This window comes from Tyto alba, unplaced genomic scaffold, assembly GCF_018691265.1.
Source record: "Tyto alba isolate M040663 unplaced genomic scaffold, T.alba_DEE_v4.0 Super-Scaffold_8, whole genome shotgun sequence".
Lineage (NCBI taxonomy): Eukaryota > Metazoa > Chordata > Aves > Strigiformes > Tytonidae > Tyto > Tyto alba.
Window position 1 is genome coordinate 22955636 of NW_024881329.1, and position 23253 is coordinate 22978888.

At 48.9% G+C, this 23253-nt stretch overlaps 1 protein-coding gene across 2 annotated transcripts; it reads left to right on the forward strand.

Annotated features, from left to right (window-relative positions):
* The first annotated feature begins 15031 nt into the window (after positions 1–15031).
* LOC116960574 (uncharacterized transmembrane protein DDB_G0289901-like) lies at positions 15032–23106 on the forward strand. Of its 2 annotated transcripts, XM_042785706.1 has the most exons (3): positions 15032–15549; positions 16141–17073; positions 21276–23106. In XM_042785706.1, exons 1-3 carry the CDS (start codon positions 15042–15044, stop codon positions 22850–22852), a joined length of 3018 nt encoding a protein of 1005 aa, XP_042641640.1. In that variant the 5' UTR covers positions 15032–15041; the 3' UTR covers positions 22853–23106. The 2 variants fall into 2 exon arrangements, with proteins under 2 accessions (XP_042641640.1, XP_042641639.1); XM_042785705.1 differs by having other exon boundaries at positions 15032–17073.
* The last annotated feature ends 147 nt before the right edge of the window (positions 23107–23253 follow it).

Here is a 23253-nt window from a genome sequence, read left to right on the forward strand (position 1 = left end):
CTACTTCAGAAGCAGCTTGCAAATTTAAAATCAAATCTTAAAATGGGGCTTCTATCTATTCAAATCCTTTAGAAAAATCTGAGCATTCTGGAATCTAAATTAACAACAAGATTTGGATTTTCTTCCTGTTGTGATGAATGTGCTAAAAAAGGCAGGGTTTTTTTGAGCAGGGCTACTATACTTTGAAAGGCATCTATTGGTTTTGGTAGGTTTGGGAGAACTGGTAGAAGGTGGCTGAGACTAGTTTTTAGGGACAGTTTCTTCATGTGTTCATGCAATTATTTTAAATTCCTAATTGCTCTAGCAGGTGTGGGAACTTCTTAACTCGGTGGGGTGAGAGAAGTGATATAAAGTCTTCTTCAAAGCAAGGAGAATGAACTAGGTGGTCATAGAGCACCATCCTGTGGCAGTGTGGGTGCTGAGCTGGAGCAGTGTGTTCCCTCCTGACTCACCACCCCTCGGTCCTGGTAGAACTGCAGGTGCTTGTTGTAATTAGCTGATGCATAACCAGAGCTCAGCTGATTCCCCAGCCCAGATATTGCTGTGGATGCAAACCAGTGAGGAGCGAGGCAGGTAAACGAGTTATTTGCACAACACTTGTGGAAGGTCTGGTGTTCTCCAAGGTCCTTTGGAGGGTTCAGCCCTGACTTGTATGAGTAAAAGAGGCGATGTTTCACCTGCAGCTTTGGCAGTTTTTGTCCTTCACTTTAAAGGGAGAGTCTGAGGTGTTGCATAAGGTAGTTCTGGCAGTTACAGAATTAATATGGGCGTGGGAAGGCAAAGCAGTGCAGGAATGGTGTGCCTTGCTGTTGAAATTGCAAGTTGCTGATGACAAATCTCTGCCTGTAAAGTCAGTAATAAAATGGTGCAACACTGGCCAGCAGTGGAGGTGTAGAAAAGCAGGTATATGATGCTAGGGACTCCTAGCATAGTACTGAATTGTCCGTGACTAAGTCAAGTGGTTGGAGAAATGGGCCAGATTTAAAAGGAAAGAAGTGGTAAACCTGGTAAATGTTAATATCAGATTACTGTGAGACACAAAGGGTTTCAGTTGTAAAGGCCAAATTCTAAATCTTCCTCAGCTGTGGTGGTCACAGACCCTGCAAGATCCCTAATCCAAATGCATCCACTCCTTTCCACTCCTGAGGGACTTGTTACTTGACTTGATTTTCTGGGAGTTTATACATGGCTGTCCGTACCATCAGTTTATATGTGTACTTGTCTTAACATTGCTGTGCTCATATCCTGTGGGATATGAGCAGCTGGAGGCTTTGAAAGGAGAATATTTTATTTCCTTGCTGCACTTGGTTGTGTATATCAAGTCTTTTCACTGCAGTGAGAAGAGACTGCATTTTTCCCTCTCCACACCAGTTCCACTTAGCTTTCTCTGGGTGGTGCTGAGAAGAGTGAGGAAGGCTGATCAGCTTTGCCATATAGCTGTGCTGTCTGTGTAATTCTAGGAGGAAAATCTGGGGGGGCTCTCCCTCTGAAATGTGAGTCATAAGGAGACCTTCAGGTGTCCCTACCCCATGCAGAACATCATGTTTCTGATATGTCCTACTCTGTCCTATAGAACATGTCATGATTTCACTGTCCTCTACTGACATCCTCATGTAAGTAACTAAAAATCAGCTGTTGGTGAAGGGGAAAATTCTCTGTGATCCTTAAAAATCATGATGCCCTGTATCTATGAGGTTTCCCCCTGCTCCAAATTTGTCAGTCTAAAATCAGTGTTGGTTCTGGTGGACCCTGTGTCCTAATTCAGGGTAGCTGCATGCTCAGTAAATGTCCAAATGGTGTCATGAACTGGGGTCATTGGAGGGGGTCCCCTGTGTTGGTGGCATTCCTTACTCCAACCATCCTCACCTTACTGTCAGAACAGCTAATCTTGATTTAGACTCAAAGCTCTCTTGTGAAGCCTGTGGGGAGTTCCCAGGCAAATAAATTAACTGTCGGATATGACCACTGATGATAATGAATGGAGCAATTAAGACTTTCCATTTGATGACTGTAATTTTAATGGGCTGGTGCAAACCAGCTGAATAATATGGGAAGGAAGCTGCATCAGTGTCATAGGTAAAAACTGAGCAGATGACCCACTAAGCAGCTGGGTGGATCATAAAAATAGGAAGCTATGCAGTTAAACTTGCCAGGTGATGAGCAGCTCTGTCTTCCCAGAGAGTTTGTCCTGCACACAGCCATTGTCACCATGGATCCATACTGGACACTAAAATGAGGTTGGCCATGACGCATTTTGAGTGCTGCTGATGCCTAGGTGACAAATGACATGTTCTTCAATCAAGCTCTCCTGGCACCTCAGAAATGCTTCTATTACCTGTTGGAGAGAAGAGCATGAGAAAAAAGCCCACTTCTGAAGAGGTTCTGTTGGGTAACAAGGTGCTGAGGCAGTGGCCATCACCTCATCGCCACTGAGTCTCCTCTGTAACCCAATCCCATGGGATGTTTTCATGGGCTCTGTAAAACTCCTGCATGTGAAGATAAAAGGCCTGGTGCAAAGTAGGATAATATAAAGACTTGCTCCAATATTTTGTGCTGCAGATCATGAAACAAGACAAAAACACATGGGTTTACTTCCTCCCTTTGCAGTGGATGCAGTTCCATTTTGGAAGATCTTGAAATGTTGAGTTAGTGCAGGCATGATCTGCCTGCTTGGGCTTTCTGGGGGATAGCAGAATTACTTTCCATGAGGAGAGACTGCTGCATAAATAAGCTGTGAATGAATGAAAGGCCTGGCTCTTCTCATACTGCTACAACCCAGGAATAGCTTCATTAAAGCCAAAGGACTCTTAAAATATTGCTTGCACCCAATGCTAGTGGGCTGGACAGCGAGCAGATGTCAAATGCTTCCCATGAACTTCCTGTCCCGCATCCCGTTTCCAAAAACATGAATGTGTCTGAGCCACAGCCCTGAGCTGAATGAATTAGTCACCTCCATCCTGAATGTCCTGTAATTGCCTGGCAAACCATATTTTCCCTTATCAGGGCAGGAAGTCTGGCTCAGGAGGTGATGTCTCTGGGTTCAGCCACCCTGCAGGACTCCGGGGCGGGTACAGGCTGGTGGTCCTTTCAGAATCTCATTCCCCATCTGTAGACAGAAGGAAATGGTCTTGTCCCACCTAATGAGGTGGCGATGGTCTTGGGCGCTCTCTCCGGTCACCATCTAACATGTGGGAAGTCCAGTACCAGAGATAATGGGCTCATTTGACTGGAACTTGAATTATATGAACCATATGGGCCAAAGATTGACGTCTGAAGGAAGGTAGTGGCTTTTTGTTGTGGGATTTAGGTTGCTTTATGCCCAGGCTCTGCTGGGTGCTGTGCGTGTGCAAGCAAACCAACAATAAGCTTTCAGAAATGGGGTGCTTCCCGTGACGCAGGCTTTCACGCAGGATGTGCCATTGCTTTCCTCCTCGCTCTCTGCCAGGAAGCTCGTGCCTGGGTCTACCTCCCCCCATGGCTGCCAGCACCAGAACCACGGAGAGGAAGGGCAACCATGGTGTCATAGGGCACTGTGCCCACAGCACCACAGTGCCTTTCAACGCGTTCCCCTTCGTGTTCCAGTCTTTGCTGTCATTAAAAAATCTTTCAGTGATGAGACTGTGGGTGTGATAAGAGATCTGCATATCTAATGTAGCAAGGCTGTTGCTCAATTTCAATTTACCCTCCTTTTTGCTTTATCTGCCTGTTGCTATCTCACTTGGTAAGGCTTGTCTCTAGGTTGAGGTATGCCAGAGAAAACAGTAAAGACCTATGTATGATTTTTTTTCAAGATGTTCTTCCACTTTTTCAGAAATGTTAAACATTTCAGTTATTTAGAAGTTATCATTTCTGTTTGCCTCTGCTGCTGTTTCTTATTACATTCAGCAAATCTTTGTTGAAAAAGTGAAATAACCGAAAAAATATTTTCAATCTTTTGTTTGGTAGAGCACTTATCCTGTGTTTTAAGTTTGATATAGGTGTGAGGCACAGTATACCACTTCCATACGTAACCTAGAGAGCTAAAAACCATTTGAGGTGATCAGATTGCTGGAATCCAGCAGATTCCAGGTTCAGTGTAGCATCCAAACGTGCCCACCACCAAATTTTGTCAGGTATTAAACAGAGCAGTTGGAAACACTTTGATCTCCAGGAGATGTCTTTGATGTAGCCTCTGTGATTTAAAGCCAGACAAAGCTGTGTTAACTTGAGCTTTGCTGCATGTCATCACAAAGCTGCAGTGCTGGGCAGGTGTTGCTGCTACTGGTAGGGCAGGCCCAAGTCATCCTATTTCATATCTCCTGAATTCCTGTTGTAGCACAGATAATTTCCCAATGAACTGTGGAAGAACGAGGAACTAAGATGGGGGAAAGAAGAAAATCAAAAACAGGGTGTGACCACGACTTTAATGTATGTGGCAAACTGCAGGGACCAGTTAAAAGTGAAACCAGGAAAGGAAGCCACAGCCGGACAACTGACAGTTCAACTGCCAAAGCCACCGTATATTAATTATTGGGAAAAGTTGTTCTTGTTAGAATACACAAACCTCATCATCACTGTATCCACGTTACTCAGCAGAGAGATATAAATCATGCCGCATGTTGAAATTAGGAGAAACACACACAGAAAGAGCCCTAGCCAAGATCATAAATGGTTAAGTAACATAATAAGGGCAAAAGGGCAATGTCTCAGTGGACAGACCTGGGGGAAGACCTGGCACTAAGGAAAGGAAAGGATTGAAAGATTTGATCCCTGAAATAGAAGCAGAACCTGAGGGGTGGAGGCAGAAACACTTCCAGATTAAAAATAATCCTTCCTTTCCAGTTCCTGCACCCATCTGACACCAAGGATTAAGTGGGTAGAAAGGCAGGCTGCGCCTTGTCTGAAGAGATGGGGAGTGAGGAAAGAGGTGTGAAAAGGAAGTGATACTGTGGGTAGGAGAAAAGCATTTTCTGCTCAGTAGAGATGGATCTGTGTCCTCAGGACAAGGGTGCTGACTGCACCAGAGCAGGGCCACCACCAGGAACAAAGCATGGCATCAATCCTGGCCACCTCCAAGGACTGCCAGCCATCAGTGGCACACGTTGGACCTGCTGTCTGGGTGTCTGTCATACCCAGCAGCAAGTCTTGCATCACCAAGTCACCTGGCAGCAAGGGCAGGCTGCCTGTCGGGGGAGAGTGGGTAGGGCTTGCTTTGGTGGCAGGGAACTGATGAAGAGATAAAGCTGTTCTGAATATTCTTCATGAACCACTGCCCTTCTCGAGGACCACTGAGCCCAGTCCCTCAAGGCTCAGAGCAGATGGGGCCAAAAAGGGAGAGGTCACGCACACAGAGAGTTACCCAGGGAGTGCCCAGCTCTGTGTCCACCTCGCTGGCACAAGTGTCCCACAGTGCCTCAAAGTATGTCATATGGGATGCTGGACTTTGCAGGTATTTTGTACGTCAGGCAATTTTATTAAATATTTTGCCATATTAACCTACTGAGAGAAATGGAAGTCTTGAGGAGAAATGGCTTACACGAAGGAACAGAAGATGATCCTCCATCCCACCCGCTACCTTGCCTTTACCTCCCCGTCTTTACCCGCCAGCCTGCGATGTGCAAAAAGCACAGCTGGAGTAGAGAATTAAAGAGAAAATAATGAGGGCTTCAGAAACTGGCTGGATGTCCAGTCCGCCTTGGCCACAGCGACATCCAGCCCATCTGCTACCTGTCACCCAGCAGAAGCACAGCCCTCTCCTACAATCAGGACGGATGTGAGGATCACACCTCTTTCATAACCCACGCAGAGGATATAATCAGGAGGTATCGAACAAACGCATCATGAGAACACGTATGCCTCTGTGGTAATTACACTCCACCCTCTTGGTACAGCTTTGGTAGCTACAAACTGGGCTTCACGGTGAACAAAAATATTCAGTGTACGCAGTCTTCTCTGGGGGTCTCTGCATTAAATTGCTCAAAGAATAGAGCGCTCTGCCTTCCAGATGCTGGGGAGCTCTGCCCCTGCAATGTGATTTCCCTTCATTAAGGAGGGCTTTATCTAGGGATGAGGCATTGGGCTGAGATTGCAAAGGTCTGATTTAAGTCCCAGGTTTGAGACTTTCCCGTATCACTCTCCCCTGAGCATAAAATGGGGACATAATTCTGCTTTCTCTGATATCCAGTCTTGGGTACCAACACTCCCATTTATATGCCTGGGAAAATAGGCCTTCAGTAGTGGGAAGGAGTGGTTGTTTGGAAGCAAAACACTTTTATAATTAACAGATGAAAGATCTCAGTTAGTTCAGCTGGGACTGAGACTAGTTGTAAAGCTAATTTCAGTTAATGTGAGCATTTAACTTTGTTGCTGAAATGCAGGAATATGGTCTCAAATTCCAATTTTCTTGCTATCTCTTAACAGTTTGCAAATGCTACTGTTCTGCTATTTGCAATGAGTCCTTTAACAAAGTGGCAACACGTGCCAGCATCTCTGTGTTCCTCTGACCTACCCAGCCAAGCTAACAAGCCTCATTTGGAGCAACCAAACCAAGCTTTGTTATGCCCTACTCCCCAGCACACGTACCTAAAATCCCAGGACTCATCTTTTATGTGCCAGAACATGCTAAACTTCTTACTACTGCATCCTGACTGCCCTTGATCTTAATAGCAGAGATAAACAAGCTGTTCTAGATATGCTAAGTATATGCTACAACCACAGCCCTTAATTTGATTTTCAGACAAACAGTGAATCCCTTGACTTCTATCTTCCCTGCCCTAATTACCTCCCCAATCCAGGCACACCACAGAGGGGCTTTGACATTACCTGTGATCGTGCCTCCGTCACATCAAGAGTTGTATGGTCTCAGCTGGGTGTTTCTAGATGAAAACATAGCAGTTGTAGTGTAGGAAATACTGCACCAAACCTTAGTGAAAGACCAGGTGGGAAGGGGAGGTGATTTTTTTTTTTTTTAATTTACCTTTATTTGGGTTGACCCACTTGGATACTCATCCACATACTTTTAAGCAGATGAATGTGTATGAGTACCTTGTGGTGTCCCTTGGGACCAACGCAAGGGACACCAGGTATTGAGGTACTCCTCTTGACTGGCAGAAAGGAGCAGTGTTTTGGGCAAGTCTTTTATAAAAATCAATAATTATAAGGGGATATTTTGCCTCAGTCACTCTCTTTGGTTCCTGAGCAAGGTTGCAGCCTGCTGTCCAATTTTGTTATTCTACACATCATCAATTATCAACTGTCTCCTTGCCGGGTTAAAAGAAAAAGAAAACGCACTAGTGATATGAATATTTTTCTACCCAAAATATGGCTTTGCAAATTAAATGTTTTTACAAGTGTTTGAAAACTCAAGCTGGTTGATAGACTTCCAAAGGTTTTTCTAATAGGTAATGGAAATATATTTTGGGGCCTCTTACAGGTGAAACCCTGCAGCTGTCCCATGAAATCCCTTTCAGACGAGAGCCTTCAACAGAGCACGACGTGCTGGGGAGAAGGTCCCTTGTCCTCCACCACCAAGGATGATGCCTCCCAGGAGGGTGACCAAGTGCAGGGGGTTCGGCGAGGCTGACAGGCACCGCTGCTGGAGCATCGTCTGAGAAGCACGAGTGCAAAGATGAGATAAGGCTGAGCAGGTCCCGTGCTCCAGGGCAGGAAATGCACATGGGCAAAGCAAGGAAGGAGCCACTTAGCAGAGACTACTACAGGTAGCACAGCCTACGACTCTCTGTCGTGAAGTGTGGCTCTGAAATAATAAAGCAAGCTACAGTTGCCTCAATCACCTATATCTGAGTGAAAGATCCTTCCAGCACTGCCACTTAAGAGCTTTCCTGGAGCTGGAGGGTTTTTCTGGAGGAACTTGCTGCTGCTGTTTGTAATAATTCCAGTTTGGCAGAATAAAAATACAAAAAGTGTGAGCAAAATGTATGTCCAGGGTGAATTCCCCTGTGGCCTTTATAGTTAAGGGATGAGGTGCTACAAGAGGACAATGGCAAAGACAACCCCTTTTATCTCTTAACCCATGAGTAAATGTAGCAAAATACTGTATGCAGCCTGCAATAGATGATACTCTCTCAGCAAGAGGGGCTTTTCTGAGAGGTTTAAAGAGAGACTGTTGCATATTTATCTGCCCATTGGATATAAAACTCCCAGTACTGCCCTGATTTTTTTTCAGAACTGCTTCTTTTCCGTCATGTTCATGCTGACTATGACAATACAGTCAATGCCCAGATCATCTGAGCACCTCTCACTTCTATTGGGTATATAACTACCAGTGAACATAGCAATGAAATAGCTTTTGGACTTTCTTTAAAGCTACAATTATATAAGCTGGTCATGTCCCCTGGCTACGTCAGGCACAGTCAAAGCAAAAACACTGGGAAATACCAATGAAATATGACAGTGCACCACCCTGAGGGCAAAGACAGCTCTTCCAGTGCTTGCCCAGCTGAGGATGAGTCCCATGGTATGACGGGATGTGGTGGACGTGTTCTCGCAGTGCCACCAGCTCACTGCCATAACGGTCAGGGAGGACAGCTGGCCCCTCTCCTCTTGTGCTGAGGCCTCTGTAGGCCAGCATGGTTAAAAATAAAAAGGTCACGGTCCTAACCCAGGTGCTTTTATACTACTGCAAGTCTACATGAAGTTCACTTCGCTGCTTCTTTGGCTGTTTGGGTTTCTTTCCTCCATTTCTCTGTAGGTCAAATCCTCCAAGACTGTAAATCACCCGGAGCCTCCCATATTTGCATCATTTCAACTTCTGGCTCTATAGGCATGTGTTGTCTTTTGGGGAGCTTAAACTCATTGGACCAGAGTCCAATGTGTGTCCCTACAGCCCCTGGCAATAATGTGGGTGTCATTAGAAACATATAATACACTCCTACCGATCTGCCAGTTACAACACATTATAATGACACGCCAGAGCCACGTCTGGGTGTTCAGAAACATTTTCTAGAATGAGACATAAATTATCTGTGTCTATAAAGACAAAAGTTCCTCTTTTCCATCTCATGTTTCCTTTCTGGAATGTTGGACCCCTCTGTAGGGAGGATGTGAAAGTAAAACATTTGTTTTTTCTGAAAATCCAAGAGCATGTCTCCTTTTTCCTATTTCTTCACTTTACTTGTAGTAGGTGGAGCCGTCCAATGACTTTAATATAGCTGAAAACAAAAGAGGTGGTGGAAGGGAGATACCAATCAGAAATTATGAGCCCGACATTATGCCAAGTAAGTGGGTAGTTGTGGATGGGTTTGGCTAGTAAATAAATCAATCATTGTTTCTTTCCAAGAGGAGGACTAGATACTATATAAAAGTTCTCACACACCACGTTTCCTCACTCCATTTGACTTCATTCCACTGGTTCGTGCCGTGGGACACGGTAAGATATTTCATGCTACTGATGAAAACTAACTTGGCTGATTAGCCTTGGAATGCTAAGCTGGAAAATGTGGGAGTAAATATGGCTTTTGGGTCTCCTAGTCCAACATTTCCTTCTTCTTTACAGTAATTTTTTTTTTCTTTTGTAGTGATTCAGTCTGTGGGATTACTTAATCACACAGAAAAGGGGGAGAGCTGCAACATAGAAAATATGGTTTTCTATAGTCCTTTGATTTCTCTGGGCCCAGCACCATGTGATACCACTGTATACAGGCAGTTCCTAAATACTCTTGGAATACAAATCTTAGGAAAAACAACAGAACAAATAGTTTTTGCAGATACTTAGAAAAGAATGAGAAACAAATGAACTGAAATACAAAGTGGGAGTCTAATCTCATTTTCCAGCCTTTTATCTAAATTGGAAGGGGTTCTCTTCTGACCACTTTTTTTCATGGAGGAATCATTTCCTCCTATGGTATGTTTGGACACCTCAGTCTGCTGAACCTGTAGATCCTTTTCATTAGCAGAGCAGTCGCTTGCCTGTCAGAGAAATATAAATTACTACTGCAAGCAGACAAGGATGTGGGCTGTGGTGGGTGTTAAGTGCCAAAGAAGTCCTCAACACAGCATCCCTATAGGTTTCAGCCTTGGGTACAGGCACCCATCAAGCCCTTGCAAGGTCTAGAGTATTCTGATGAAGCTTTGTGCAGGTGCTTTCCTTTTTTGTATTTCTGATCTCTTTTCCACTGGCTGTTCCTCTTCCTTCTCATTTTTAAGAAGAAATAAAACAGTCACTGTGCTCTTTTTAAACTGAGATTGAAGAATTTCAAAGTGCAATGAAGTTATTGTTATGCATATGATGACTCCTGTTCTTTGTTTCTTGTATGACATGGAATATTAATACCTGCCCCTGAGCATTACAGCCCTTTCAAAATTCCCAAACCACATTTGGATAAGGGTAATTCTGGTGTACCACAGCCTTTTGTACCTCTTGCAGTAGCATGCCACTGCCAACAACTGCAAGAAGGAATTATTAAGGAATGATTATGGTTGCACCTGTCCTAGAAAAAAAAAAAAAGATCAGTTATATATGGATAGAGTAGGTCCTGTAGAAGACCTGATCAAGGAATATGGAATGAGCTGAAAACTTCCCAGGTCCTTCCTGGTAATCGTTTCAATTTATAAATTCCTGAGGCTGACAATGACCTTTTATATCAGCTATCAGATGTGGATGGGCAGGCAAAAAGGAAACAGAAGACATTTTCATATATCTGCCTTTGGAAGGGGATGGGGAGACACAGTAACACAAGATTTCCTCCCCTTGGGTTTGTTAAGGCCTGTTTTTTCTTTCTCTTGGAGGACTCCCTGACGCCTGGGACAATGGGTTCCCATCAGCAGAAAGGCGACGGCCAAGGGATGTCTGAGCAATCTGGTGGATGCCATGGCAGTGGTGGCGGAGGAGGCTCATGCCATGGGGGCGGTGGAGGAGGATCTCTAGGCTACCAGACCCAAGGATCATCCTGCCATGGAGGAGGAGGAGGAAGCAGTGGCTCTGGAAGCGGCGGTGGTGCTATTTACCAGACCCACATATCGTCATCCTCCTTTGGAGGAGGAGGAGGTTCAGGCCACCAAGGATCCATCAGTGGTGGCGGCGGAGGTGGAGGAGGTGGTGGTGGGTCAGGCCACCAGGGACAAGGACCCATCTGCATTATTGGAGGAGGAGGAGGAGGAGGAGGAGGAGGAGGTGGTGGAGGCAGTGGTGGTTCAGGCCACCAGAGTCAAGGACCCATCTGCATTGGAGGTGGTAGCATGGGGGGAGGAGGAGGTGGAGGTGGTTCAGGGTACCAAAGCCAAGGTCCCATCTGTATTGGTGGTGGTGGTGGTTCAGGCCATCAGGGCCAAGGCCCCATCTGTATCGGTGGGGGTGGAGGAGGAGGAGGAGGTGGTTCCGGCCAGCAGGGCCAAGGGCCCATCTGCATTGGAGGTGGCAGCATGGGAGGAGGAGGAGGAGGGAGTGGTGGTTCAGGTCATCAAAGCCAAGGGCCCATCTGTATTGGTGGAGGAAGCGGTGGTGGTGGTGGTGGTGGAGGTGGTTCAGGCCACCAAGGCCAAGGCCCCATCTGCATTGGTGGTGGTAGTGGTGGAGGAGGAGGTGGTGGTGGTTCAGGTCACCAAATCCAAGGCCCCATCTGTATTGGTGGAGGAAGTGGTGGTGGTGGTGGTGGTGGTAGTGGTGGAGGTGGTTCAGGTCACCAAATCCAAGGCCCCATCTGTATTGGTGGAGGAAGTGGTGGTGGTGGTGGAGGTGGTTCAGGCCACCAGGGCCAAGGCCCCATCTGCATTGGTGGTGGTGGAGGGGGAGGTGGTGGTTCAGGGCACCAAAGCCAAGGTCCCATCTGTATTGGAGGTGGCAGCATGGGAGGAGGAGGAGGTGGAGGTGGTTCAGGGCACCAAAGCCAAGGTCCCATCTGTATTGGAGGTGGCAGCATGGGAGGAGGAGGAGGAGGAGGAGGAGGAGGTGGTGGTTCAGGGCACCAAAGCCAAGGTCCCATCTGTATTGGAGGTGGCAGCATGGGAGGAGGAGGAGGAGGAGGAGGAGGTGGTGGCTCAGGGCACCAAAGCCAAGGTCCCATCTGTATCGGAGGTGGCAGCATGGGAGGAGGAGGAGGAGGAGGAGGAGGAGGAGGAGGAGGAGGTGGTGGTTCAGGGCACCAAAGCCAAGGTCCCATCTGTATCGGAGGTGGCAGCATGGGAGGAGGAGGAGGAGGAGGTGGTGGGTCAGGTCACCAAGGCCAAGGCCCCATCTGCATTGGTGGTGGTGGTGGAGGAGGAGGAGGTGGTTCCAGCCACCAGAGCCAAGGCCCCATCTGCATTGGAGGTGGCAGCATGGGAGGAGGAGGGGGAGGTGGTGGTGGTGGTGGTTCAGGCCACCAAGGTCAAGGATCCATCTGCATCATTGGGGGAGGTGGCTCAGGTCACCAGAGCCAGGGATCATCCTCTTTTGGAGGAGGTGGAGGTGGTTCATCCAGTTCTGGAGGTCTGTCCATTCAACAGCAGACCCAGCCAATCTCCTGGCCACCGCAGAGTAAACACAAGTAATGTCTGCAGAAGGGACTCAGGTCAAGATACAAACATGCCTCACATTTCTTTCTCTATTAAAATTAAGACTATTTACATAATTCCTTTCTCCTCTTGGGAGTTTTCTGTTCACCTCTCCAGCTGCCCAGAACCTCTGGTGTTGTGCATCAATAACTGCCAGCCAGGGTTGTTTCATGTCTGTTACCTGCTTCAATTTTCTAGTGCTTGCACAAGACAATAAAACTTGCAGTTCTAGAGAACTTCAGTGTCTGAGTGGTTGGATTTTGCTTTATGACACAATGTTTGCATTATTTTCATTACTGTGTTTTCATTCTGAGCTGATGTTGTTGTAATAAAGCTCCAGAGCGCAAGTGCATTGAAAACCCACCTATAGAAGAGAAGCTGGATTCACTAAATATTCTTAGGTCATATTTTATTGTCTGTTGCTACTCATAATCAAGACTTTTGCCCATCAGATAAGGTACCACAAAGTTAAACACTGCAGTCTCTACCTCATCAAAATGCCATGCAATGCCCAAAGACATTTGAAATGGGTTAGGAGAGAAAGGGTGCAAAAACTCTAGTACAAAACATTACAAGATACTATTACAGGTGTGAAGCTGAGGCCCTTGCACGTTTATGGTGCAGGGACTCTTGGTGCTCACAGTTGCACCAAGCAGCTGGGGAAGAGAAATGAGGGGTCTCTCCAACCTTTAATTGAGCTCTGAACCCCTGATGGAGCCAGCAGCAGGGACAGGACTTCAGAAAGCCTCTTCCAAGCGCTGAGATGCTAAGCCTGGAGTAACTAGGGATCCCTCACTCCCACAGGAATAAAACACAGCTCCAGGTATGAGTCTTCAGAGGGAGTTTCCCTATGGGAAGTGAATTCTTTGATGTGGTATATTCTGGCAATTAGCAGGGAAAGGAAAATAAACCTTCCCTGCCTGAGCTATTCTCCATGAGGAGGATGACAGATGCCTGGAAGTGTCCCAGAAGAGACAGGAGTGACCCACACCTGTAGCGGGTAAAAGAGCTTCACGTTTATGTGTCCCTCTACCCTCTGTCCTCTCCCTCTTGGTGACCCAGGGATGCAAATTCTCAAAACACATCCAGACAAGCTCCTCCAGCCAGTGCTGCCACTGGACCAGCTGATTTGCCTAGGATTTAATTATGGAAAGCCATAGGATGATAGAATAGCAGTGACTGGGAACTGCACAAACATTGCTGATGCCTGCACGGTGTTAACAGAAAGCTTGGGGTCCCACTTCAAGGAGGTGGGAGCACTGCTGTTGACCATCCCTTCACCCAGAAGTGGCCCAGGACCGAGAAAGCTGGGAGCCAAGTTTCAGAGGCCCTCAGGGTGACCACAGGAACACAACACATCCTCAGATCTTGTGGATGCTTCAGAAACACCACCTCCCAAACTGGGATGAATTTATGCTCTTGGTTAATACCCATCCAGATGCGGATACACAGGGTGGATGCTGGATCTGGTACCCTCTACCTGCAGCGTTTCAACTCCTTTCTAAAATCAGTATCACCACCCCTCCCAGACAGAGTGTAAAGCCTGCCTGACAGCTCTACTGTCCATAGTGGTACACTCAAACAAAAGTCATGATCTACACTTCACGGTATAGTGGGGAAGTCCAGGCACGTGAGCTTCCTTCGTTGCTCTGGCAGCAGCCGTCCTGCCCAATGCAGCCCTCTCCGTTCCCCTGGGCATCTCCATAGTCTGTAACACACACGCAACAGGAGTCTCCACAGCCCCTTCTACTGTCAGTCACCAACCCCAGCGTCATCTCCCAGTTCAAGTGGAGGGTGCTAACTGGAGTCCCACAATCCTACCTTGGAAGTCAACCGCGGGAGCTGTGCTCACATGTGATACCTGCAGCCGAACTGCAGGTAGCCTAGGAAGTGATGCACTAGAGAGGCATTGATCTGATTCCATGAGTCAGGACAAGTGGGCTGAAGGAGAACAGTTTGCTTAGTAAATAAACCTATCACCGTTCCTTTGGATGCCTCACTTCCCACTAGTGAGAACTAGAAACAGTATAAAAGTTGCTGGATCTCACAGTGCTTCATTCGCTCAGCTTTGCTTTGTGGAACACGTTGTCAGAACCAAGAAGGGTAAGTCCTTCTCTGCCAAAGGGATCGATTCTTCTCTTACTTTCATGCTTACAAAACATAAATTCTTTGGTGAAGTCTGATGGGTGGTGGTTTGAAAGACAGGAAGGTTGTTTGATGAATTTAAATCTCCTGTGGATATCAGCAGGAGCAGGATTATCCCATGCTACTAAAAGTCCTGTGTTTCATCAGTACAGAGATGGAGGTGGAACAGCTATGGGATAAAAAACTTTAAATGGTGGGTTGATAAAGTTCAGCAATCTGGTAATCTCCTGTTAGCAAAAGGCTCTATGTGTGGTGGGATCTATGGAGCACGAAGTGCTTAGAAGAAAGGAAGTTCATTGGTTCTGGAGAAGGTCTACTAATGTCGTTGGGCTGTACACGGGTCCTTGTGGCTGGGGGAAATTCTCTTAATGTCAGAGTCTGCTCTTGCGTAAAAAACATGTTGTTCCTTGCAGGGTCACTACTCAAAGATGTGCTCCAGACAGACCTCCGGAGGCTGCCATGAAACGTCCTCCCAGTCCAGCGGGTGCCACAGCGGGGGCTCCTGCTGCCACGGGGGCAGCTCCTCCGGCTACCAGGCACAGGGCTCCTCCTCCTGGGGGAGCTCAGGCTCGGGCAGCTACGGCGGGGGCAGCGGGGGCTCCGGCAAGATCATTGTCAGCTCTGGTAGTGGAGGAGGTGGATCCTGCTGCAGTGGGGGCTCCTCAGGTTACGGCATGGGAGGAGGATACGGCGGTGGCAGTGGGGGATCAGGCCAGAAGATCATTATTAGCTCCGGCGGTGGAGGAGGCGGCTCATCTGGCTGCTGTGGTGGGGGATCTGGTGGTGGGTCTTCAGGAGGCAAGATCATCATTGGAGGTGGAAGCAGTGGGGGATCCTCTGGATGCTGCAGTGGAGGATCCAGCTATGGAATGGGAGGAGGATACAGTGGTGGGTCTTCAGGATCGAAGAGCATAATTGGAGGTGGAAGCAGTGGAGGTTCCTATGGATGCTGCAGTGGAGGATCCAGCTATGGCATGGGAGGGGGATCCAGTGGTGGGTCTTCAGGATCGAAGGGTATGATTGGAGGTGGAAGCAGTGGAGGTTCCTCAGGCTATGGCATGGGAGGGGGATCCAGTGGTGGGTCTTCAGGAGGCAAGATCATCATCGGAGGTGGAAGCAGTGGAGGTTCCTCTGGATGCTGCAGTGGAGGATCCAGCTATGGAATGGGAGGTGGATCTAGTGGTGGGTCTTCAGGATCAAAGGGTATGATTGGAAGTGGAAGCAGTGGAGGTTCCTCAGGCTATGGCATGGGAGGGGGATCCAGTGGTGGATCTTCAGGAACAAAGATCATAATTGGAGGTGGAGGTAGTGGAAGTTCCTCTGGATGCTGTAGTGGAGGATCCAGCTATGGCATGGGAGGGGGATCCAGTGGTGGGTCTTCAGGATCAAAAGGTATGATTGGAGATGGAAGCAGTGGAGGTTCCTCAGGCTATGGCATGGGAGGGGGATCCAGTGGTGGATCTTCAGGAACAAAGATCATAATTGGAGGTGGAGGTAGTGGAAGTTCCTCTGGATGCTGTAGTGGAGGTTCCTCAGGCTATGGCATGGGAGGGGGATCCAGTGGTGGGTCTTCAGGATCAAAGAGCATAATTGGAGGTGGAAGCAGTGGAGGTTCCTCTGGATCCTGCAGTGGAGGATCCAGCTATGGAATGGGAGGTGGATCTAGTGGTGGGTCTTCAGGATCAAAGGGTATGATTGGAGGTGGAAGCAGTGGAGGTTCCTATGGATCCTGCAGTGGAGGATCCAGCTATGGCATGGGAGGAGGATCCAGTGGTGGGTCTTCGGGATCAAAGAGCATAATTGGAGGTGGAAGCAGTGGAGGTTCCTCTGGATGCTGCAGTGGGGGCTCCTCAGGCTACGGCATGGGAGGAGGATACGGTGGTGGCAGTGGGGGATCAGGCCAGAAGATCATTATTAGCTCCGGCGGTGGAGGAGGCGGCTCGTCTGGCTGCTGTAGTGGGGGATCCAGTGGTGGGTCTTCAGGGGGCAAGATCATCATTGGAGGTGGAGGTAGTGGGGGATCCTCTGGATCCTGCAGTGGAGGATCTTCAAGCTATGGCATGGGAGGAGGATACAGTGGTGGATCTTCAGGATCGAAGAGCATAATTGGAGGTGGAAGCAGTGGAGGTTCCTCTGGATGCTGCAGTGGAGGATCCAGCTATGGCATGGGAGGGGGATCCAGTGGTGGGTCTTCAGGAGGCAAGATCATCATCGGAGGTGGAAGCAGTGGAGGCTCCTCTGGATGCTGCAGTGGAGGATCCTCAGGTTACGGCACGGGAGGAGGATACGGCGGTGGCAGTGGGGGATCAGGCCAGAAGATCATTATTAGCTCCGGCGGTGGAGGAGGTGGCTCATCTGGCTGCTGTAGTGGGGGATCCAGTGGTGGGTCTTCAGGAGGCAAGATCATCATTGGAGGTGGAAGCAGTGGGGGTTCCTCTGGATGCTGCAGTGGAGGATCCAGTGGTGGCAGTGGCGGTTCCTCAGGCCACACAATCATCATCAGCTCTGGAGGGGGCAGTGGAGGATCCTACCAGTCCACGCAGCAGAAATGCCCCATTGTCATTCCCAACATTGAGTCCCATCAGACCAAGCAGACCTGCCACTGGCCCCCCAACCACCAGAAGTAACAGCCACAGGCAGCCCTGGTTCTCAGCAAGAGCAGCCCTGCCTCTGTATTCCAGGTTTTCTTGTTTCCTCCCATCATGTCCTCTTCTCTTGTGTTTCCTTGATGTTGCATCCCTGTGCTGCTAAATCCCAGCTGGATCTTCTCACCCATCAATATGAAGGGAAATAAAGATTACTGTGTACAGCAAGAACTGGTTTTTCAAGGTTGTTTTTATCCTTTGTCAGTCCCCTGTTTACTTTCAAAAAGTGAATAATACATCAAATACATTCGGCTGTGAAATCTTCTTCAGCCTGTAGTACAGCAGACAGTTATTAGCAGATCTTGCTTGAGGGAAAAGTTGTTGCTTAAACAGATGATCATCATGCCTCTTGCAAATTATGTCCACCAAGGCTGCAACTTTAACCTGGGAAATAACTCCACCTTGGTTTTCCCTTCCCAGAGAAGGAATCAAACTACAAGCTCTGGGTTTAACTGCAGGGATTTCCAGTGCTGACAGCAGCATCCTTTGGACATACATTTGGGGTTTTATGTACTCAATTTCCCTAGATGGAAAACATTAATTATGGTAGGAAACATTCACTAGCATTTGTGCTGAAGTCAGCAGCAAGTCCTCTTTGGGACAGGTCTGATTAGTATTTTGTTCACTAAATTTTAGACTGACAGGGGTTTTTGTCCATCTCACACACACAGCTGGTAGGCAGGAAGCAAAATTAGGAATAAAAGGGATCACCGGCCATGCAAACGCTTGAGGGAACATGACTGACCAGATTCTGCCTTTTGCAGCAAAATTAGAGAGTTCTTCTTACACCAAAATTACCTTCATCATGTCCCATGCTATCAACATTAACATTGCTGTGTATGAAGGAAGATACTGGGGAAAATGATTGTAGGATCTGGCCAGAGTTTTTCTCTCTCTCATAACAATGCACACGGAGGCACCACCCACTGAGGTGTTTGCAGTGGTGAGGCTGAAAGACAACGTGACCTGCCAGCCCATCCTCAGGGTGACTGGACTGCAGGGCAGAAACAGAGTCTCTGCAGGTCCAGACAGAGCATCAGAAAACAGCCAGCATGGCCCAAATGTGGGGCAGCCTCCACCGGGAAGCCTTTTATATTCACCCTCACCTTTACCCAACGTAGGTATTAAAGCTGCTCTTTAACCCGGGGAGGGTTGTGGCAACACAGGTCCCTCCAGCATCCGTGATTCCAGCCACACTCTCCCTCCACGTGTGGAAAGTACCAGACATGCACATGTGCTACAGGCCCAGTGTTTCCAGTCCCTGCAGGGTCCAGCCTTGGGGTCTCCACACACCAGCGCTTGCAGAAGGACCTCTCCCCACCCCTGATGAAAGCCACCCCAGCATTCCCTCCCACCCTGGGTCCTGATGAGCTGCAAATCCTAAGTGGCCCTTTGTGCAAGTCCCTACAGGTTCAATGCACGGAAGGGATCAAGGCGTTGCGTTGATCAGTAGCACAACACCCACATTTCTCAGGTGAGAGCCAGAATTGCTGTGGGACCTTAGATTTCCCTTTGGTGATAAGAGTGGAGCTTAGGCCACTGGAGGGAGTCCAAAGCAAAATGAAGGAAGCCCCCTGCACCCACGTTCCTGGTGCTGATGGTCCTGTCCCCATACCAATGGAGCTGCATGCATACTCAAAATTATGTTCACTGTGACAGGGCTGGGCAGCCTGCTGCTGCTGTCATGCATCCTCTCAGCTAAAACCCCCCAATTATACTTTCCTCTACTCAACCTCCTATGAGGGTGGATGCTGTTGTCAGCCTCCAAACATGCATGACACAGTGACAGGATGAAGCTGCTGTAAAACACAGCAGTCAGTGCTGCGATAGCTGTGCTGACAAACTGTCATTCTCCAGCAAGCAAAATACCCAGATGCCTCCACAGCCTCAGGTGTGGGTGAAGCAGGACCATCAGAAAACAGGTCCTGCTGAGGCAGAGGGAATGTTGAATGTCCTAGAGTTCAGGGATAGGGTCTTGATGGCCTTCAAATATACCTTTGCAAACAAAGATTTCAAGACTTTCCTCACCCCAGCCTGGTGATCAGGATCCCTGGGAAGCTGGAGTTGAGCACATACCTCTCTGCTCAAACCAACAGCAGTGTCCACCTTAGGCTCGCAAAAGGGTGAGGAGAAATGGCCTCCACATCTTTGCCATCCTCAAAGGGCCCTCTGAAATGGATTTGGGCTGAGGTGCTCCAAAGTGGCGCACGGCCCCATCAGAGGTGGTACCTCCAGCCTGTTGAGAAGATGGTTGCCTTTCGTGGCGGGCTGGACATACCTCTGCTCCCCATCCATCTCCACTCACCAGTCCTTGAGGACTCTCTTTCCCCAAAATTCTCTGGGACCCTGCTCCAGCACATGCTTTACCCTTGTCCTTCCATCACTCTCTAGCCCTAACTCACTCCAGCCTCCATCCCTCAGTGTCTGCTCTGTCTCCACTCTCTGCCAAGTACCGGAGAAGCTGAAGCCTAGCAGAAATGCATTGGGGAGACCTCAGGGAAGACCCTCAGAAGCTGTTTGCCCCCAACATTTCAGAGCAAGGAGCCCGGAAATGAATCATTATGTAGAATTAGCAGCTGCAATACACAACGTAATTGATACATCTCCTTCACATCACCTATCTGCTGCAAGTGAGTCAAAGAAGGAGGTAGCTAAATCCAGGCTCAGTAAATCAATCTATCAGCATTCCTTAGGGTGTCTCACTTCCCTTAAGAGCACAATGTGTACAATATAAAAGCTCACCTATCCCAAGGCTCCTCATTCACCTGCCACCAAGCCTTGCACGCATTTCCAGTTGCACTGAAGGTAAGCCCATTGATATGGAAAATTTTTGAACCTCTTCTGAGCAGGGGGGTCACTCCACCAGTTGATCTTTGAGCATGCTTTGAATGAGGGAACCATGCTGGCTCAACATCAGAAGTTCACCGAAAAACAATTTGGTGTGCCAACAGGACTGCCTACTTTAAAGAAGGGAGTTGTAGCTGATATGCTAAGGGCACACAAATATAGCTGAATTTTCAGCTCCTGTGAGTTTTAGCAGTCTGTATATTCAGAAGGATTTACAGTGGAACTGAAGTTTTTTGACTGCAGGCTCTGAGCATGTCAGAGTATGCAAATCTCTGGAAGTACTCGCAGTCTTCCTACATGCAGATTTTTTCTGTAACCAATGTGATCTGCAGACCAGACCCTGAGTGCTTTTCATTACATGTTTTTCCCGCTGTCTAACAAGGGTGAGGGTGTTTATGAAGCTGCCATTCCTGTAGCATTGCAGAAGATGGGGCAAATGGGGTATTTCCTGGACACCTCGCCATTTTTCATCTGCTGTGAAAGTTCAGCAGTATCTTCAAGGGGTTCTTCGCTGATAACACTGTTCCTTGCAGGGTCACTACCCAAAGATGTGCTCCAGACAGACCTCCGGAGGCTGCCATGAAACGTCCTCCCAGTCCAGCGGGTGCCACAGCGGGGGCTCCTGCTGCCACGGGGGCAGCTCCTCCGGCTACCAGGCACAGGGCTCCTCCTCCTGGGGGAGCTCAGGCTCGGGCAGCTACGGCGGGGGCAGCGGGGGCTCCGGCAAGATCATTGTCAGCTCTGGTAGTGGAGGAGGTGGATCCTGCTGCAGTGGGGGCTCCTCAGGTTACGGCATGGGAGGAGGATACGGCGGTGGCAGTGGGGGATCAGGCCAGAAGATCATTATTAGCTCCGGCGGTGGAGGAGGCGGCTCATCTGGCTGCTGTGGTGGGGGATCTGGTGGTGGGTCTTCAGGAGGCAAGATCATCATTGGAGGTGGAAGCAGTGGGGGATCCTCTGGATGCTGCAGTGGAGGATCCAGCTATGGAATGGGAGGAGGATACAGTGGTGGGTCTTCAGGATCGAAGAGCATAATTGGAGGTGGAAGCAGTGGAGGTTCCTATGGATGCTGCAGTGGAGGATCCAGCTATGGCATGGGAGGGGGATCCAGTGGTGGGTCTTCAGGATCGAAGGGTATGATTGGAGGTGGAAGCAGTGGAGGTTCCTCAGGCTATGGCATGGGAGGGGGATCCAGTGGTGGGTCTTCAGGAGGCAAGATCATCATCGGAGGTGGAAGCAGTGGAGGTTCCTCTGGATGCTGCAGTGGAGGATCCAGCTATGGAATGGGAGGTGGATCTAGTGGTGGGTCTTCAGGATCAAAGGGTATGATTGGAAGTGGAAGCAGTGGAGGTTCCTCAGGCTATGGCATGGGAGGGGGATCCAGTGGTGGATCTTCAGGAACAAAGATCATAATTGGAGGTGGAGGTAGTGGAAGTTCCTCTGGATGCTGTAGTGGAGGATCCAGCTATGGCATGGGAGGGGGATCCAGTGGTGGGTCTTCAGGATCAAAAGGTATGATTGGAGATGGAAGCAGTGGAGGTTCCTCAGGCTATGGCATGGGAGGGGGATCCAGTGGTGGATCTTCAGGAACAAAGATCATAATTGGAGGTGGAGGTAGTGGAAGTTCCTCTGGATGCTGTAGTGGAGGTTCCTCAGGCTATGGCATGGGAGGGGGATCCAGTGGTGGGTCTTCAGGATCAAAGAGCATAATTGGAGGTGGAAGCAGTGGAGGTTCCTCTGGATCCTGCAGTGGAGGATCCAGCTATGGAATGGGAGGTGGATCTAGTGGTGGGTCTTCAGGATCAAAGGGTATGATTGGAGGTGGAAGCAGTGGAGGTTCCTATGGATCCTGCAGTGGAGGATCCAGCTATGGCATGGGAGGAGGATCCAGTGGTGGGTCTTCGGGATCAAAGAGCATAATTGGAGGTGGAAGCAGTGGAGGTTCCTCTGGATGCTGCAGTGGGGGCTCCTCAGGCTACGGCATGGGAGGAGGATACGGTGGTGGCAGTGGGGGATCAGGCCAGAAGATCATTATTAGCTCCGGCGGTGGAGGAGGCGGCTCGTCTGGCTGCTGTAGTGGGGGATCCAGTGGTGGGTCTTCAGGAGGCAAGATCATCATTGGAGGTGGAGGTAGTGGGGGATCCTCTGGATCCTGCAGTGGAGGATCTTCAAGCTATGGCATGGGAGGAGGATACAGTGGTGGATCTTCAGGATCGAAGAGCATAATTGGAGGTGGAGGTAGTGGAGGCTCCTCCGGATGTTGTAGTGGAGGATCCAGCTATGGCATGGGAGGGGGATCCAGTGGTGGGTCTTCAGGAGGCAAGATCATCATCGGAGGTGGAAGCAGTGGAGGCTCCTCTGGATGCTGCAGTGGAGGATCCTCAGGTTACGGCATGGGAGGAGGATACAGCAGTGGCAGTGGGGAATCAGGCCAGAAGATCATTATTAGCTCCGGCGGTGGAGGAGGTGGCTCATCTGGCTGCTGCAGTGGGGGATCCAGTGGTGGGTCTTCAGGAGGCAAGATCATCATTGGAGGTGGAAGCAGTGGGGGTTCCTCTGGATGCTGCAGTGGAGGATCCAGTGGTGGCAGTGGCGGTTCCTCAGGCCACACAGTCATCATCAGCTCTGGAGGGGGCAGTGGAGGATCCTACCAGTCCACGCAGCAGAAATGCCCCATTGTCATTCCCAACATTGAGTCCCATCAGACCAAGCAGACCTGCCACTGGCCCCCCAACCACCAGAAGTAACAGCCACAGGCAGCCCTGGTTCTCAGCAAGAGCAGCCCTGCCTCTGCCGTGTCACCTTTTTCCCTCCAGACCTGCCTCTCTTTGCCTGTTTCTTCCCAGCATGCCCTCTTGTTTGCCTTGATACTGCATCTCTGCTCTGAGAACTCCAAGATTAACAGCCTTGTGCCCTTCTATTGGTATTAGGATGGCTCTGATAAGGGTCTGCTTCTTTTCCAAAGAGCACTTTGTATATCTAATAAATGGAATATCTCAAAGCTGCCTTTTGGGGAGTTTGTTTTTTCTTCTATTCTCGACAAGCATTTTATGGTCTTGGAAGATAAAAATCTATCATCTGATGATACATTTCACTCCTCTCTGAAAAGAAGATGGTGGGTTCAATAGTCCATTGTTGTAGATGCAGC

Bases quoted from the DNA above. Each gene is read 5' to 3' on its own strand.
- LOC116960574 (XM_042785705.1), top strand. From the start codon at position 15,042: ATGTGCTCCAGACAGACCTCCGGAGGCTGCCATGAAACGTCCTCCCAG. The intron at 17,074-21,275 runs GTGGTGGCAGTG...GAGGTTCCTCAG, and splicing joins ATGCTGCAGTGGAGGATCCA to GCTATGGCATGGGAGGGGGA.